The following is a 20,388-nucleotide window of genomic DNA, read 5'->3' as shown; positions in this document are numbered from 1 at the left end:
TGACGGCGAAACACTCAGAAAGAACGCACGCGTCTTTGTGTAGATCCGTCTCTGGCATAGCGGACTTTATGCAAACACTTCCTGTAAATGTCATGTCTGAAAAATCATCATGATCTTTGAGTCACGTCACACAGATATGTTCGCCAAGTGACCTGACAATGTGTTATTAAGGTAACGTATTCCTACAAGACTTTCGAAATACGTCACATAAAGGTTAATGTATATAGAGGTTATTGACACCGAAATGTTTCTATGGATACCAGGATCTCAATAATACGTCAATATGTACCAATCCACGGCGACATCCACAAAGACTTTAATAAATTGCAATATCGCATGCTATTGTCTTGATCAAACTCAATAATGGGCAATGATCATTTTACGAGAGGGTTTTGTAACGTATCAACTGCTAATTCAAACGTATTAAATGTTGCACGTACAAAGTGGCAGTGATGTATATGATTAAAAGGTATTTTTATACAACCGATCATACACATAAATTTTAGCAAGATTTCATATAGATTGTTGCTCATATATATATATATATATATATATATATATATATATATATATATATATCGTAGCATAGTAAAGTCGGTATGGATGTGTATGCCGGGATATATCCTTTTATCTTTAATGAATAGCTATTTTATGGTTCAGGCAATGACCATATGCATTGTTTAACACTTAAGAGTTTAGTTAATACGAAACAGGACGACTACGATTCCACTATATACCAGGGCATATCAAGCCATGGGAGACTACATGTACACTAAGTGTGACAGTTTTCGGACGACCTGAGTTTTCGGACATTTAATGACATGCTGTTCGTTGTACTCACTTCTCTTTGTATTGATAGCGTTAGTCATGTTACCACATATTAAGTCAGGAGATGCTGCTGTCCCGTTTTGGATAGTTTTTATCCGGTCGAAGCTATTTCGGGCGGTACAGACTTGGCGAAGTTAGCCTTACCGTACGATACAAGGTGTCGAACGCAACACACAGAGACAGCCCATGTTCGATATCTAAGCGCCTTACACGTCGAAATATAGTTGCGTCGTCCATGGATTTATCGTAATCAATTTATCACATATTTTACAAACAGTTTTCTAAACACATTGAAATTGAAAATCGGGAGTTTGAAATTTCAAAATATCAATATTTAGCCCCTATAATCACAGTCCAAATACGAAGTCCGTTTACTGCGATGGCAGTCAAATTACTACGCACTCAACATGGGGTCAATAATTTGGCGACTTTGACCCCCTAAATACCACTTCCGTCCCGTTAACAGTTTGAGGATAAACCTAATAAAGTTTCGAAGGGTATGGTAATAAGATTTCGTACTGCTCGTCATTTATGATACGGCTTTGAGCGAAATTCACTACTCTGTCTGAAAACTGTCTCACTGAGTGTATATCTTGGACGATGACCGCTAAACGATTGCCTACTTCGAAAGAAATAATATTTACTATTATTTGAAACAAAGGTAATGTCTTGTATAGTACATATTTTCAATGAAGAAAATACCCAGTACATATTTACGACAATGATGGCAAGATGAACTAAATGCGACGGCATGATCCTGCGGAAATCGACAAAGTGAGTAACAGACTCGAGTACAGACTATTGTTGTATATCTGTGCACAATGTAACAGGTAAATAGTTTTTCTTTCGGATTTAGATTGTTTTTCTGAATTGTCAGCTGAACCTAGCAGGAAGGAAGATCACAAATACATAGCTATGAAGCGAATACAAGACAAAGAAGACCGATGCAGTGAGGTGCGCACGTCATCGACACCCCTGAGTATTGTATAGAAGATAGATGGATCAAGGACTCCGCGCACACTAATTACAATTGACCTCTCGATTAACTCCACAAAAGACATAGATACATTCACTTTTATCTACAATAGTTACTACGGCGATTCTTTTGTACTTGTATTGGATGACATGTATTTTTCAAAACCGACGCCAACCTGCTTATTTAGTGTAATGTTGGAAGAGGGATTAATTACATGTGAGGTAAAAGATATAATTTTAGGAGCTGAGGTGATTGTATACAGAATTGCTTGTCCTTGTTAAATATTCACATTGTCCTAAATACAACAGCAGACTACGATCCCGCAATGTTGACACACCAAGACACTTTAAAACACCTCATCTTGAGCGATTGCATAACCTGTCTGCAAAAAAGTAAACACTGTAGTTCAAACGCATTTAACGTCTTCATTGAGTAAATTCATCGATCTTAAGAAGATTTACGCACCTCTCAGCCAAATCTGCAAGTTTCTTGCAAACACTGACTAAATCTACCTACATCCTGTCTTTCAAAAGTTGACTTGAACATCGGAAGACTTTATCAATTGTTTTCCCTTACATTTTAAATGAGCAGTTTTTCCTAGTTCAAGGTAATTAATACGTGAACTACGACATTAAAGAAACACAGCGAACAAACAACAGTTTCATTTGACTATAGTTCTAAACTTGTTGTATTACTAGTTAATATTCCAACTCAATTGAAAACACAGTATTTTCCATCCCGAGTTGATAGCTCTGCTGGTGGACAGAATTGTCCTCGAGGCTGTCTGTCTCCCAGTTGAAGCGATGTATTCATTGCTTCGATAAAAGTTTGTATGCTATGTGTGATAGCGAGTATGTAAGTGCGGTTGCTCCACGAAGTCTACAGCAGTGTTGTGTGGTCGTAGTCAGAAAATTCTAATAACTTAGCTCGGTTATTGAACCACTTTTGTTTTAACAGTAGGGATTTGGCCGAATGGTTCCCGTCTATTGCTTCTGCGTTAGGTGACTGGTTATCGTATATGGGTGAGTTCGAACCCGATTCACGAATGTTCGTGTCTCCATTCTTCATGTATTTGGCTATCACAAGCGGATGTTATCTCAAGCTTCTGAGTGAAAACAGATTTTAGGCAGTTTCTGAAAGCTCTCGAAAGACATTTCTACCTTTCAAGACTTCCAAAAATTCATCTCAAGGCATTATTGATATCATTGAAAATTCAGCTTTGACTTTAAGAATTAAGATTGTGTCTGACAATCCGTGCTTCGGAATAAGGAAAATCTCACAATATTGATTTTTAATCCTCTAAATATTCATTCTGGTGAACCTTGCACATCGTAATGCTGTTATTATTATCCTCTCACATTAGGTATTCTGTTTGTTCTCTTAAAGACAATGCATTCAGTAGTGTGCCTAATTACCCGATTCAAAAGCAGGGCATTACAAACGTAAACATAACGCACTTCAATGACACAGTAATAATATCAATTTATTACATTGCAGGCAATATGTAATTAGAGGAAAGAAATTGTCGCAAATATCTTTTAAAATTTTTATTCGGAAATTTTTTTTTTAAATGCTATATACTCTCGTGTTCGAGCTTTGACCATATGCACACTACAGATGAATATAATACAGCAACGCTGTAGACATTTAAGGTACAATTTTAAATATGAATAAATCTGGGAAAAAACCTGCAAAAGATGTTCAAAATTGTAAGAATTCCATTTCAATTACCTTTTCTATAGATTTGATTTTTCTGCAATGTACATTTCCACTTGAAGCCTAGCATTTGATTTCACATGGTTGTAAATGGAATATGATTCTTTATTTTATTAATGAACACAGAACGTTTATCAACAACATTGAAAGATCACCAAATATATATGTACATCTAAAATGCTAGGAGGTGCATAAAGAGCGACTCTCCTTAATATAAGAAAGCTACTGTATATACACGGCAAACTAGCGTACGTTAGATTCCTTATCACACATTCAAAATGTATATGTTGGTGTTCAAATTCGAACAACTAGTGTTAACATTGTTAAGGTAGCTATGTACCTCAGAGAAACTTTTAAACTTTTATTTTTTCTCAGGTATAGCAGACCGAAACCCTAATAAAGTATATATACTCGGAAAGCCCTAAAATTGGAAATTCGACCGTGCACAGTACTGATGTGTTTTATCATTTCAAGGCTTGAACACCCACTGAACTCCTAAAATTAAAGGTGTCCAACAAGAGCATATAGCCTTCAAGACACCTTTCCTTGAACGGCGTCTTTGCGTTTAAAAAGTGTTACATTCCTTGTACGCGTACGTGTGTTAAGTGTTTAACACACTTCTACTTGCAACGTGTGTTCAGCCCAGGAACACATAGCGTTTAAGATAATGGTTGATGACCGCGATTTGTTCAAAATTATCTGCGTAAGTATGTTCAAAAATTAAATATTGGTTTTAAACATGATAATTACTTAGCTTTAAAATATCTGAACGTCTAGACGCGTCGTAATTGGTGTTCTGTTCTTGAAAACAGTACTATACAGTGTAATTTATCACAATCATCTTGAATAACACAAAATCAACAGTAATCCAGTGAAGCTCTATGTACTTAATCACTGTATAAAGCCACAAGTTAATAATGCTGCCATGCATCATTTGTGTAACAGATATGTCTTTTGTTCGGAATAAAGTCTCAGTTTCCCTCTAGAAGTATTTAAACGACCCTGAAAATCTACTTATCAGGTAGCCCTGTCTTTAAGATCTATCTGAATAATGGCTATGAATAGGAAATAATAGTGACAAATGGCTACTCGGTTTCTATATTTGATCATTTCATGACCTAACCAGGAACTTGTGCATATTATTATTATTATTTATTTATTTAGCCTTTAAAAAGAAGAGAAAAAATACATAATATACCAAAAATAACAAGATACAATACAACAAAACAACGCAGAACAGAGCTAAAACGGCATCAGCAACATGTTAAGAATGTGCCTATTATGTACACCTCTTGTCAATAAAAGATGACGTATACTGTCCGTTAATCCATCCGGTGTAGGAAAAGTCTTCATTCTTTTTAATACAGAATTTGAATAATGTTTATCGAAGATGTAACAAAAGAAAGAAACATTATGTTTTGCACAAATCTTATTAAAACGTGAGAGTAAATCCGTGTGACCGTTCAGATTACCACGAAAATTCATGTTCAAAAGATGCAAATAAAAACAACGAGCACGTGAATTGTCAGCGAAGATTGATTTCAGTAGTTCAAGAGAACTTATCTCTAATGATTTTTCAATAGTCATGACATTGAGCGCTTTTAGGAACTGAGTGCTTCTACAAAATTTGTGAATACCAAAACCAGCTTTGAGCAACTTAGCTTGAGTCTTTTCAACCTCACTCAGAGAAGATTTGGAAACATGTACACAGTTAATACCGTACGTCAGAACTGGCCTAATGGCAGCATTCAATACATAGGCAAGCATACCATATTTACTATTACCATTATGGAAGCCGGCACCATGAAAACCATAAAATGCTCTTTCTGCATGCATTAATTCTATTCAAAATATGTACATTGGTATTAAGAGATGACAATGTAACACCTAGATAATTCACACTTTCACATTCAGCAAGTCTTACTCCATCCAGAGACCAAAATGGACGAGGAGTAAGACTACACCCCCAAAAATAACGCAATCTGTTTTCTTTGGATTAAAGCGTAAACCATGTTCTGTAATATATCTCTGAGCAGTATTAATCATATTTTGAAGACCTGTGCTGGTTAGACTAGCTAACATTATGTCATCAGCGTAACAAAAGACATTAAAAGAAACATTACTGATATTGATGCCACCAACACACGCCGTGAGTTCATCAACAAGACCTTGATAGAACAAATTAAAAAGAAAGGGTGATGATAACCCCCCTTGTCGAGTGCCTACAGATACCGTAATTGATTCGCTCAATCTAGAAGCCCATTTAATTTGTACATTAAGATGCCTGTACCAGTACACCAACATCAACCAACAGTGATTAGGAATCACATCTATCGCTTTACAAAACAAAATGTCATGAGGTACGGCATCAAATGGACCTTCAGCATCAAGCGAACAGGTATAAACAGGTGAACCTCGTTTAGTACAGTATGAAATGACATCATTTGCGAGTGCAGCAGCAGTAGTGTTCCTCTGCCGGGTATAAACCCAAATTGTAGATCACTAAATTTGCGATTCCCAGATACATCAAGAATATACAGTTCAAGAATCTTAGAAAAGGTATTTGACAATGTTAACGGCCTATAATGGTTTGGTAAAGCAGGATCTAGTGTAGGTTTCTTCAATAATGGAATAAGTAAGCCTTTCAAAAAAGACGTAGGAACAATACCAAACCTAAAGCATATTGAAAACATCGCACTTAGATGATAAATAATCATATGTCATTGTAAATTATGTTTATATCAGCTTTGAATTAGATTTGGCCAGGCACTCCAGGTGAAATCTGTGATCGACAGGACATCATAATCAACATGCTTAGCTTGTTTATTCTCGTGTTGGTCAGGCTTTAGTTATGGTTCTAGACATGACACATGAAAACAAAATAGGTCTTTTGTACCAATATGGGATATTATCACGTAGCAAACCAATGTGCACATGTAAGTCCATGCCCTTGTTCAAAGTTTGACAAATACATGTTTCCTAGCATGGTTTAGTTACTGATTTGGACACAATATTGTACCAAATTACCCCTGGCAGCTATATTTGACCATATTACATATGTAAGACACACTCGAGCATGACTATTACAAGGGGAAGCGGACATATATCACCATAATAGTGGGTGCCTGGACCTTACATTTGGACGGTGAAACATCAGCAGTGGCAGTATTTTTACCATATGAAATGTTCCGGTTCTAGAGAGCTATATCAGAATACATTTCAATGGAATCTTACAATATATATTCGAATCAATGAGGTATCCATCAAAATTCAGCGATTGGAATCCAGCACTAGAATACATAATGGTTTCCCTTTGATTCCATATTATTCTAATAGAATCCAATAGGGATCCAGTATAATCTTTTTTTGGATTCAGCTTTTTCGGGCATAGTGAAATTTAAGAAAAACATTATTTTTTCACTTTTTCACCATAAAAACATTAACGATAGCAGTGAAGTGATGTTTCTGATACGTTCAAACGGACCGCAGTTTTCAGTAAACGTACAATGCAAGAAACAACATATATTCCAATAATTTGTATATTATCTTTATTTGACACAATAGAGCAACAATATGGGACAAATAACTCTATTTCACCACACAGCTGTTTTAAATAATCTACTATTAAAGTGAAATACACTTTTACAGCATTATGTAGCCTGGAATTTACGTTTGGTAACTTTCGACAACGAGCGGTTGGTATTGTTCACAACAATCCCATGGCATTTACAATACCTTGCTGTTTTCAAGTGAGCCCATACGTTGGTTGCTAATATTCTGCTGTAAGTACACAATGTAAATGTAAACTTGTCCGTAACACTTTCGAAGCATCAAATAGATGGTGTTTATTATCACGGTAAGCTTGAGGTACTTGGCGCATCCAAACACAAAACACGATCGCAAATCTCTCGCAGTTTATCACGTCTTCATATTGTTATATTACTCTCTTGAAATAGCAAAACGGAAAGGCAAAACGTATAAGATATGACTGAACATTATTAAACCGGCCATACTATCAAGCCGATGACATAATCATTATATATAATAATATACCATATCCCGTCTACTGACTTCAAATTGACTGACATTGTCTATACTTAAATAAAATATTTTCATAGACATCACAACGGGTCCAATAATGAGTAACTATAATCGGTACTTTTTGTGAAGCTCGATACACGCCACAAATATTTACTAATCCATATCTTGTGATAATTTTCAACATTGTAACAAATTTTCGGCTTTTTAATGATATTCTCATAAATAATCTAGTCCTGTTATAGCCGGCAGCTCTCCCTGGCCGCCAGCTTATAATGAAAACAATAATATGTCAATACATCAAGGACCACATGCGAACATATTTAGTGAACGGCATGCGCACTGGTACAAATGAACACATGCATATATGTGGAATATTAACGTTTGGTTTCAGAACTAGATCGGGATACACCACGGCTTTTTATCGTTGTGGCGGTCTTCGACCGAATGCTGATTGTTGTTTCCACCCATGGAGGTGTACTGATTCTCGACAGGTAACATCTTCCAGATCGTCGGCAAAGAGTGCAAATGTTACATAAATCTGTCTGTAAAATAAGGAAATAAAACAATCATAACAATTTAATCTATAATTCATTTTATTGCTGTTAAGAAACTTATTCCAGCCCAGCACATGTCAATGACTTCTCTTGCCTTGGGCTGCATTCACTGGAAGTAGAGAAAGGCCTGCTGCATTTGGACAGCCAACGATGACATTTGTATACATAACGTTCAACATTCATACCCACGTGTTAGGAGTATGTAGCAAGATGCCGTCTGCCAAAATTAAAGTTAACGTTTGCACGGTTTAGAATTAAGGTTAGTAATGAGGTGCTGTAAATACATATTTATAATATATATTAATCTATCATATTAAAATGAGGTTGAGCTCGGGAGGACTATTTTCGGAGCTAGTTGTTGCAGGTCAGAACACAGAAATAGTTACTGATTTAAGTCAAGTCATTACATTCCACTATAATAAGGGTGACAGGGGAATTGATGATATTTATAGCATACCCGGAAACCTTTATGGTAGATGGTATACACAAAAGGATTTATGAAGCTATTAGCCATGGCCAGCCAATAGAAACACATGTAAATCTTCTGGACCAATTCAAACGTTTCCCTTGAGCTCCTGTGGAAAGGTGTGCATGTTGTCAAAAACATGAGCGTATGAAGAGGCAACCAAAACAACGCGAACAAGATCACCACGATGACAGCCATCTTTGCCACCTAGAAAGATAATATATAAAGCGTTGGGATGAGAAGGAAGGAATTACATCTATCACTGCGTCAATTACGATATTGAGTTTAATTTATCAAATCAGTAAACTAGTAACACATTGAACATTTCTTGTAGCTTTGTAAAGGTAGATATTTCTGATAATATTACATTAATTTAACGCTGTATCAAATTGTAAGGAAAGTGCTCATGCTGTTTCGAATCAGGATTAAGGGGAACTTCAGACCATAGCACGCGTAGATGGAGTAAATATATAGATCAGGCGACACAGGAATTAACGTTGCGCTCGAAACTTTATTTCCCCACGTCAGCCTGATGGCTGCCTGGGGCAACCCTTAGCTCCGAGAGCCTGGAGATATGCTCAATCCAAGGCCCCCAAAGTCTGACTCTCAAATTTACAATACTTTGTCGACAAGAAAACTTGCCAATGCTAATTTCACAATGATTAATACGTAGTATGCATGAGACATGTCACACCACCATTGTTTTAAATCCCAGCTGTGAAAATATGAAAAGCGATACTTAACAGCTACAAATCTGATAAAAGTTCGACTACATTGTCTTTCTATTGTCCAACATTGCGTGAGACATTTCATGCATACTCATGGTATTCACGAGACACGCGGGTGCCTGGAATGGCGCTGCCATTGAATTTAAACAAAAGAGACTTGAAAATGTAATTTGCCGCCAATTTTGTAATCACACCTCCCGTTAATCGAGGGAATTCAAGCTCAAGTGGCGAAATGTAGAAATTTGGCGAATTACTAAAATGAAGATTTACAGTAACCGGTACAAATTATAGAAACATGACAGCTGCATCGGGCAAGAAAATTCAGAGAAGGGTAAACACTAAAAAGAATTTGAAATCTATTATGTACATAGGTAGGACAATAAGTGTGCCGCGTCAAGAGTTATGACACACTAGAAACAAACATTAAAACATGACTGTTCAATGAAAGAAATGATGCGAATCAATGGATTCAGCTGAAAGATAAGCCCCAGTCATTCCAGCATTTCCCTAATTTCTTAGGCATCAATTGCTACCTCGTGCGGAAAGAGAACCAGTCTGCGCTATTCAATCGTCACGTTCTCCTTTAAATTGCACTTCGCAATCTGGGTATTGAATATGCACGCACGAAATCCCCTGCAATTTAATGGTCAGCATTTCAGACTGTACTTGGGAAAATGGGCAATGACTTCACTTACAAGCCAATGAGAAACAAACAAAATGTAGTCTGATTTCTTTCCGGGTCATTTTTGTGCCTCTCACAAAGAGCATTTCACTACTATAATACGTATTACACATTGGAGCTTATCTACACAAATTTTTATAAGCACAGTTACGCGTCAAATGTTTTAGCTGATCATCGTTTAAATACGGTCACCTTAAGAGTGCTCTTTTTCTGATCTGTCGTAGGTTTTCGATTTTGTTTGCCATACAATTTAGTTGGAGAAATAATCTAAGCAATAGAATATCATATAATACTGTTTTGTTCGATTGCTCTAGACAGAAGCATTCTTCTCTTTATCAAGTGATGAAAGCTTGCTCAACAAGCACATAAAGATATTATTAGTGAGGCACTTAAGACAAGCGGATACAATGACCAGTTGAAATACACATGTGTTCTACAGCCGTTGAAAGAAACAAGAAACCGACAACGTTGAAGAATATCAGTATACGTTTGACAACCAAAGTCAGAAAAAAAAACATATTCCGTCTTCTTGTGAAATGTTTACTGAAAAAAAAAATCACACAAAGTTCTCGACAGAATTGCAGTGAAATGGAGCTGCGACAGCATGCCAAATATGGACAGTATTATCAAAAAAAGAAACAGGTTAGCAAGCACTAGGGAAATTGAAACTTCAAGCAGCGCCGGCTGGGCAAAAAGAGGCTGGCTTGATCGCTAGAAAGAGCTGGGTAGTAGCTTAATAATTAAACACAAAGCTTTGGTACCGAACTCAGTCACTGTAGCTGAGATGGTCTATGTTTATTGTAGGCTTTTTTGCTATTAAAAATATGGCTACCGAATTACGAGACCCATTGAAAGACCTTTTGCATCAGTGCAATTCTTTAAATTCCATCTCGACCATTACAATTACAATATCATATATTTAAATGTGATATATATATATATATATATATATATATATATATATATATATATATATATTATTATTATTATTATTATTTATTATTACAAGTTTAGGGGCTATAAGTATTATATAGAAATCTAATAACAATTCATTGAAGCTGTGGGAATTCTGAAAAAAAGGAAAAGGTGTTGTTTATTTTAATTTTGTCAATAGGGGTGACTTCTAATTGTCGTACGTATATTCTCTCCGCCCAGTTAGATAGGTGTTTCTTTTGACATCACTACCCTTATGAATATTCATGTACTTGCAAAAACCAACAGTCGTTGTCTCTGGCAGCGCGCGCTCACAGCTGCTGAGCTGCACAGCGTAGCCTTTGATCGCAGGCCCGTGGCAGTCGTGGGCGCCCACAAACAAGGCACAGCGACTGTGGAGAGTCTATGCCAGTGGAATGTTAAATGTATCTTCAGCGTGGCATTTGTAGTTGTGGCGAAAACCATAAACCCTCTCCCTGTGCTGACGTTGTTGGGTTTTATTTTGTTCATGTGCATTTACTCTAAGCGATCGAGGAAGTTTTGGGATGGAAATAGAGCAAAAGCATGAGTTTTTCCGCGAAATCTGTGCTGCAAATATTACTTCACGCATGCGCACTCGTTTGCCAGTGTAGTCTGCCAATATGCGCGTGAATGTGTCGTCTGTACACTACGTCTCATGCTATTATCTTGTCGTTGAGCTTTGCATGTTGACAGAAACTGGAATTACTGCAGAGAATACTTTTCAGGAGATCACAAATGAGTCCCTAAAGTAACAAGTAGGACGTTTAGGAAATCCTTTCAGAAAGTTCACGCCGCCTGTGGCCATTTTGTGGAGTATAAGCTTATACGAACCTGGACCGGAGCGACGGTATATACGGTATTTCTACTGTAAATATTGCCAGATAATATGCGATGGAATTTTGCGTTTCACGTCGTTCAATCATTCAGATGGAAATGCCGGCCTTCTCCAAACTTTGAAAAAATCAGGGTGACAGACTTTGGCTAACTCTTGTATAACAATGACGTAATTTAATGAGAAGACCTTTGTATTCGAGCTCGGCAACATTTTTTGATTTGAGAACTCTGATCATGACGGATTCACTGAAACAGTGAGTATTCAACAACTTTTTCCTATGTCCATGTAGCACTTGTGCAAAAAATAAGCGAGTCCACAGGCCTTTGGCGAATCAATAAATGCGTTTTTCACCAAGCTGAAAGGTTGAAAGATGCGTCCGTCACTTTTGGACGAGCTAGATAAATGCAGTCAAACCCAGCTGGGCGTAAAAATTTGCCATAGTATGACTTTGTTCTAGAGACGACCGGCCGTGCGGTGGAACTTTGCAACAAAGTTTCCATATCTGAACTGACGTACTTGAATGACAGGCACAGGAAACGATGGCCAATAAAAATGCATTCTCGTTGCATTTTGATAATAATGTATCAATCACAATGACACGGAAATTATGCCTCCTCCCAACAGAAGGGCCAAGGTCTATTTTTAGCCCTGCTACAGTATATCTCAGTGCTGAAAATGCCATATTGTTGTCATGTTGTCATGGCGACTTTTAAAATTTGCATACAACTGTGAGAGTGAAACGGGTTGCTTATAGGTCACAAAACTTTTGAGTCCCACTGTCGTCCATTACACCTGTTTCCTTGGGCATTAAAGGTGTGCAAGTATACACATCAAAAGACTTGAAAATTCACTTCATGGGCAGAAACTTGTAAAATAGCCCTTTCTTGTCTGGTTAACGAAAAAAGATACCCCTGATCTAAAATATGCATGGGCTACCAGCCAGTGTCACCGGCCTACCACATTCAGAACATGGTTGCCCAAGTGGACTACCAGGGAAAAAAAGTTTATTTCGAGCCCTGGGCAATATTAAACATGAAACATTTAACTTGTAATATTTCCCCTTGTCTTGGCCTGCTGGGTTTAAAAAAAATGTTTAAAGGTATACAGGGACCATGTTCAAATTTAGCCATTGCTACCATGGAAAGGGGAGATCTAGCTAATCATCAGAATCATAGAGTTTATGGGGTCACGCCAGGTCACACAAAAAATAATGCACCACTACATGGCCATAATTTTACTTTAGTTAAAGAATCAGAAATAATTTATCTTCATTATTCTTCCTAGAATGAGGCAAAGAAATCAAAATAAATAATTATAAAATGAACATTATTATATGTTGTTAATGATAAATCCATAAAATAAATAAGTACCAGTGAATTATGTTTTAAATAAAACAAAAAAAACTGTTACTGCTTCTGATATTCAGATAAATAATGGTACATTGGGTAATAAGGGGAATTGGGTTCATAAAATTAATTTGAGATACAAGTAGAATTAATTTTCGCACATAAAATTAATTTTAAGGCATAAAATTAATTCGATGAACGCATAATAAGTTGGTACTATATAACACTTATTTGGGATGACTGCATGAAACAATTAAAAATGCTTGAAAAATTTTTTCTGGTCTATATAAAATTAATTCAAACACACTAAAATAAACGGAAAACAATTTTGACAAGAATGGCCTCAATGTACATTATCTTTATTATTCTTCCTAGAATGAAGGCAAAGAAATTACAATTATTATTATTATTATAGAACAAACGTTAAAAGTTGTTACTTAGAAATCCATAAAATAAATAAAAAACAGTGAATTATGTTTTAACATAGACCCACTCAAGGGTCTATTGTTTTAAATAAAAAAAGTTGTGGTTCCCAAATAGGTTACCATGGCAACATAAAACAAAAATGAACATTGAGTTCATGCTGTGATAAATACACTTAGGAGAGCATTTGCATAGTTACTAGGATTACTTTTAATGGAATTCTGAAAAAAAATGAAAGTTTAAAACGCAAATAGGTTGCTATGGAAACACTGGAGAGGTAAAAATGGATATCATATTATGTCTTTCTAACCTAAAATAACCCTTTGGTATAATATTTCTGTTGATTTAATGGATTTTTACACTGGATATTTGGTCTTTCTAACCCAAAATATCCCTTTGATATAACACATTCTGTTGATTACTGGATTTTAGGTGGAATCTTGAAACATCGGTAATTTTTACTCCTGAATGGTTGCCATGGAAACATCTCACATTAAAATGAGTGTGATTTTTATTGGTGTGCTAACCAGAAAAACCCTTACTATCAATTTTTTACATCAATCAATAGTTCTTTAATAGGAATTAGAGAAAAAGTAACATTTTCAATCCCAAATTGGTTACCATGGCAACTCGAAACATTAAAATAAGTCTGTTTTTTTGTGTTGTCTGACTCAAACTCCCCCACTAGATAATTTTTATAACAATCAAAGTAACTTTTCATGGAATATTAGAAAAACTGGAATTTTCAACCCCTAAAATGGTTACCATGGAAACATGGGGCAGTGAAATCGATATCATATTTGGTCTTTTCGACCCAAAATACCCCTATGGTGAAGTTTTCATGGAAATTGAACCTATTATTATTCGTATTATTATTTCTATATAATACTTATATTAATTATTATTATTATTAAACTTTATTTCAGACAGGTATAAGGACCGTCCATAGAATCAAAAAAGCTACACAGTAGACCAAAAAAGCACAACACCAAACTACAAGAAAGTACAGACAGATTACAAACACACATTAAAAAACAGGAACCCTGAGAGACAATAGAAAGCAATTCTAAGACTAACGATACAGAAGCTGTCTCCAATAAGATTGCAATCCAGAATACCTACAGTCTGACAAAAGTGTAAGTATATATATATATATATATATTTATATTTTTATATCTTAAAAGCTATATCTTTTGCTCGATTTTTGCAGTAATGTTCCCTAGAAGACGATAGTAGCAGTTTGAACATGCAAAGATTCAATGAGGATTAATATTTCATGTCTATCTAAAATCTCACCCTTCCTTCCGTGATGTTTCGGAATAGAGCATATAGTAATATCTTTTCACCAATGTGGCCCTATCACCAACTTCTGATCAATGCCTTTGTTGAAAAAAATGTATATGATTAAACCATTTTAAGCGATTAGGGAAGATCAAAGCTACATAAAGTGAATATAAAATTAAAAAAAAGATTACCTTTCTTTTTGATTTTGAGTTCCGCTGATCGCGAATTTCGTCGGGGTTACCTGGCAAATTTCTACTCCACAGGGACTTGACTACGGCACAATATGAGTAGGAAATGACGGCCAGTGGTCCAATGTACGTAATAACTATTATAAATAGCTCATAGATAATCTTGTGCTTTCTATTTAACCACACTTCGTCACATTGATAATAGATTTCACCAGATTCTATCACATATGCCCGTCGTTTGGCCTTGAAAAGCTGCACTATACCAAGTAGCATGGACGCCACCCAAATCGTGATATTAACAAATGCTGGTCGTATTACAGAAGTCTTCGCCCTCAACGGATGGACCACTGCCATGTATCGGTCGATGGCGATGGCCGTTAACGTATAGACACTGGCAGCAACAGAAACCTGAAATAACATGAAGAAAGTGGGCATATTAACTACACTATGTCGGATGAAATAGTTAAATACTTTTAAGGATAGTGAACCATCACCTCCTACCTAGAGCAATTTATTATCCCAAGGTATTAGTTCATACCTTATAAGGTGCCCAAGTTTTTTTAACGATCAATACTCGTTAAAGCTGCCGATGGAAAGAGCTTCGTTGAGCATTAGAAAGCATTTAAATAGCCTTTATGTAGAAAAAGAAAGATTTAAAGAGTATGGAATATGAATGGAAAAGCATTTTCTCCATACAATGTCTTTCATTCTTCTAATATTACAGTAGAAGAGGAAATACATGTATGATTTGCCGACAACATAAACATCATGCTATACTCATACAACATAAAACATCATGCTATACTCATACACCCTATAACTCTAAATGTAAAGGCAGCTGTCAGAAGATTACTGCAGTATATCATCATTAGCTGTTTATTTTTCATGACATCTCTTAGCGTTTTCGTATTCACGTGCTCACTGTAACCCCTCATTCTGATCCCACAACTTTGGCAAAGATATGAGCCTTAAGTAACTATTGCTCCTTTCAACGCTATGGTTTATGCTGCCATACCGTTTACTGCAGCCATCGATTGATTCGAATAATATTTTATGTTGTTTTCTGTTCGATAAAATGTGTAAAAGCAACGACGCCAGTAAGCATTGACTCCTATAATCAGAACCCTCTTCAAAGTTGAATATTTTTTCTTAAGATTATATATGAAATAGTCAATAAATATAAGATAATATTATATATTCAAAAGATGTCTTGCACCTATGTCCATATTCTTCGCCTTATTTTATGACGAGTAGAGAAAACAAGGTCAATGTACAAAAAATTAATGATCTAAAATTGTATTTTACTTTTTAGCTTTGGCATGACCCTTTTCGAAACGGCTTTTGCAAAATTGCTTTATTGGCAACTTCGATCTCTGTGTCTGTTTGCTACAGTATGACACTTGGGAAAAGTGTCAACCAATAGCAGTGAAACCGTCATTATAAAAAGAATGTTATTATTGTTCCATAGCTTCCCAATCTGTTTTGCCTTCATTGTTGATGCAGGTTGTGCACTGACAGCGTTTGTGTCAGGGTTGGTAATTTTGCTCTTGCCTCTTATTTTCTCTGTTGTTTTTTTTCCGCGTCGATAAAAGAGTATTTTTCCTGTTTGTCTGCCAAATAGCTAGTTGTTTTGGTCTTCATATTACTACATTATGCGCTAAGTATTTATTCATTTCCATTGCAAATGTTTGGTAGTAATGGGGCGAGCCTTGAGAAAAAACCAACCAAAGCCCTTCAAATACAGGGTATACGGCACTACCAGTGACAATGAATTCATTCTGAAGGCCATCAATGTAATCAATAAAGATATTATAAAGCTGCCATACGGAGTCAACTATGAGCCTGAAGCCTATCGCTTTACCCAGTCGTGACTAAATCATCAAGTCATCATTAATTGCACATTGTTGATGGTACTTTTAATACACGTCCTCCGAGAGTATAGAGTCCTGTTCATTAAGTTTTAAAAACAATTTCGGCTCAGCCCCTTGACAGTTTTCCGAGCGTCTATGATTTTAAGTCACCATTTATCACAAGCCCTTTTTCATCGAAATCTTCCCTTCACTAGTACGGCTTGTCTCTGACGTGAGTTGAATAGAAGCTGCTCTGAGAATTTTTATAATCTGTGATAATTTACATATGCTCGTTTCGTATTATTCCGTACCTTTACACGCAGTGTGCACGGTGACAGAAGGAATAATCTACTCACCTCAACTCATGGGGTTTACCAGGTAATCTAAATTGCCAGGGGGCTCATGTGACAGTTAATGAGTATTTCATATAAAGTCGAAACACCTTGTTGTGAGGCAATCTCTGGATTCCGACTGCAAATTCATATAGGCTATCATTCATGTATTTTCAATGAAGGTTTTATACATTTTAGGCAGTGGGGGAAACGGATAATTATGACGTTGTAAGCTGTAAGAGTGTGTAGGCAGATAGTGTATATGCTGCTTGTCATTATTCTGTCATGTTTCTATAATTTGTACCGGTTACTGTAAATCTTCATTCTAGTAATTCACCAATTTCAACATTTTGCCACTTGGGCTTGAATTCCCACGATTTACCGGAGGTGTAATTCTTCAAAATTGGCGGCAAATTACATTTTCAAGTCTCTTTTGTTTAAATTCAATGGCAGCGCCATTCCAGGCACCCGCGTGCCTCGTGAATTCTTATGATTATGCATGAAATGTCTCACACAAGGTTGGACAATAGCAAGACAATGTAGTCGAACTTTTATCAGATTTGTAGCTGTTAAGTATCGCTTTTCATATTTTCACAGCTTGGATATAAACAATGGTGTTGTGACATGTTTCATGCATATTACGTATTAATGATTGTCGACAAAGTATTGTAAATTTTGAAATTTGGCGAATTACTAAAATGAAGATTTACAGTAACCGGTACAAATTATAGAAACATGACAATTCTGTAGGCAGATTGCATGACACAGGGATTCATGTAAATGCCTGCGAGGGTCGGACAGACGTTACAGGAACCGACAATGTTGGTATAGTGGTACTCATAGATTCGAATCAAACATCTTAATTTAGTCAGCGCAGCACATTGACTTAATGTGCCAAGTATAAATCATAAACTCAGAGCACAGTAGTGACTATGCTTTTAATGTTTATTTTTTTCAATGCTCTCTACCTTACACGTTGTACAGTGCATGCCAAATCGTTATATCTCTTCAAATGTGTTATCAAGACCACCATCGCAGAAAGAGAGAGAGAGAGAGAGAGAGAGAGAGAGAGAGAGAGAGAGAGAGAGAGATTCATTACAATGTTGCCAGCTGAAAGCTAGAAGCTACAATCGAGTAATCTAGCATAACCACTTGACGTCAGTACTTAGATGGCTATAAAAACTGTCACATTAATCATAGCGTTGGCGGACGGGTACGTCAGTAAGAAAAATACTATCAGTCATTTGATTTGCGATGGTACCGCAATAAACTAATGTCGTTCTCTACTCTATGCAGTGTCTATCATTCTCTGTTAAACATCGATGGCTGAGTACGGACCATTGGACATTAGCGCAATTTCCGATTTCTGTATTCTGGATCTCGGTCGATACATGCGTGTTTGCCTCCCAGATCTATTCAACAAATATGTACTCTATTGACGGGTTGATGTCATAAGTGTTGATATCGTCAACTTAAAGAGGAAATCAGATGAGCCATACCAATGACGTCTTTTTAAATAGGAAGCTGTGCATTTTGTACTTGTCAAGATTTCTCTTCGAAGAAAGTAAGCTCGCTTGAAAGCGGTTCTGCAATTGTCACGTAGTTATAGGTTGATATTTAATTTTTTTCCCTCACAAAGTGTTATCGGCGGAATAATTCTCAAGAAGACAAAGTAAGAACTGTCTTACACGCTTGATTTTTGTCGCTAATCTGCAACTGAAAGAAGCGACTCTGTTTGAGGTAGTATGCGCCTCGAAAGTGAGAGACTTATCGTTTGCTCAAACTTTCAAAGGAATCTGTCATCAATTCACCTTCAAAATCAAAAAACAATGGAAGTCAATTCCGTTAGTAGAGAAAGAAGCTATTAACGATTTACCTATATTTGAAATTCAAAATAGCCAACGATACTATCCCTGTGTTAACTCGATGGGCAAAATCTAATTTTCGAGTTCCGAAAAGTAAGACGTTAAAATTGTTGCTTTTTTTACATTAAGAGGTTTAAATGAACCCCAACGACTGATAGATCAGAAAAAGAATAGGAGTCCAATAATCTGTACTCCGAGGTGCATTCCACTCCAATAAAAACTTCATCATACTGACAATCGCTGTCTAAGCCAGCATGTTTGCATATTTTGATATAAAAAACCCTGCTTCATCTTAAACGAGGACAACGCTCTTTTCGCAACCCGGTTCTCCATCGGGAAATCTGAGCGATATTGCTGAAGGTAGTTTGAATAACCTAGGGTACATCTCTGTTGTTTCCCAGTCGGATCTAGTATTAATAAGTAAGATCATTGTATGAACACTTTAGTGCATATATATATATTTGAAGCATGGTATAGAAAAAGCCTTAGGACTCGAAACCGACGATGTACAGTTGCCTGCAGGCCTCATCGAACAAAATTATGAAGAAAAGACCAATGCTCTTGCTTATGACATGCCATTGTTTTCCTCTTGTATTTGGCAACACAGTGTTTGTAACGACACAGGACAGAAGATTGCTTTTACCAGCCACTCATCCTCACGTACTATGATGCAATGTGATCACATTCCTTTGAGGATGAATATTGCGTGGGTCTCAATCAAGATCACTCTCAGCAATGATGATCATACTAGGTTCCATTATTCATGTGTTCTGTAGGGATTTGCGTAGAAATAGAAATTATCTAGCAGTCTTGTGACACTAAACGTCTTCAGAAAAAAATCGTTGCAGTATTCAGCGTATTGGAGTCGTTTGTTCTCTTGAAGGTTGAAGCACGGAAAACATACTGCAACCCCAAAACATTTCGGCGAATCTTTCAGATTGGCATTTGCCTTAGGAGTCTGGCAGATATGAGTCTAGAGAAAGCATTTCTAAATGTCATATTTGATTAACGACTTCTCTAAGCTGTGCTTTTAATTGAGTCAATTAGTATGGATACGAAAGAAGCCCATCACGTCAGGTTGTAAGCCCAACTGCAAGAGGGTTTCTTAACTATTGCCATGTCTCTTACATGAGAGAAATCAATGCTATCGTCCGAATACACCACAAAGTGCACAGTTCCCTCGGTTTTGCTCGTGGAAGCTTAGTTTATAATGTACAACATGAAGGAAGCGAATGTGTTTGAAGAACAAGCTTGTACTGCCATAAGCTAGCTAACCCTTGAATATATAGGATAGCTTAAAGAGGCACTCCCACTTGGTAA

General features: G+C 36.5%; 1 protein-coding gene across 1 annotated transcript in view; it reads right to left on the bottom strand.

Annotated features, from left to right (window-relative positions):
* Positions 1–7,047: 7,047 nt before the first annotated feature.
* The window catches only part of LOC139126872 (QRFP-like peptide receptor), a 28,421-nt gene continuing 15,080 nt past the window's right edge, over positions 7,048–20,388 (bottom strand). Inside the window, exons 2-4 of the mRNA XM_070692798.1 lie at positions 15,025–15,429; positions 8,573–8,788; positions 7,048–8,103 (exon numbers count right to left, since the gene is read on the bottom strand). Of these exons, the coding sequence (XP_070548899.1) occupies positions 7,936–8,103; positions 8,573–8,788; positions 15,025–15,429 (789 nt within the window). The 3' untranslated portion in view covers positions 7,048–7,935. The remainder of the gene's footprint in view (positions 8,104–8,572; positions 8,789–15,024; positions 15,430–20,388) is intronic.

Source organism: Ptychodera flava, chromosome 3 (assembly GCF_041260155.1).
Source record: "Ptychodera flava strain L36383 chromosome 3, AS_Pfla_20210202, whole genome shotgun sequence".
Lineage (NCBI taxonomy): Eukaryota > Metazoa > Hemichordata > Enteropneusta > Ptychoderidae > Ptychodera > Ptychodera flava.
Note: the sequence above shows the minus strand (reverse complement) of the source record. Positions and strands in the feature narration are given on the sequence as shown.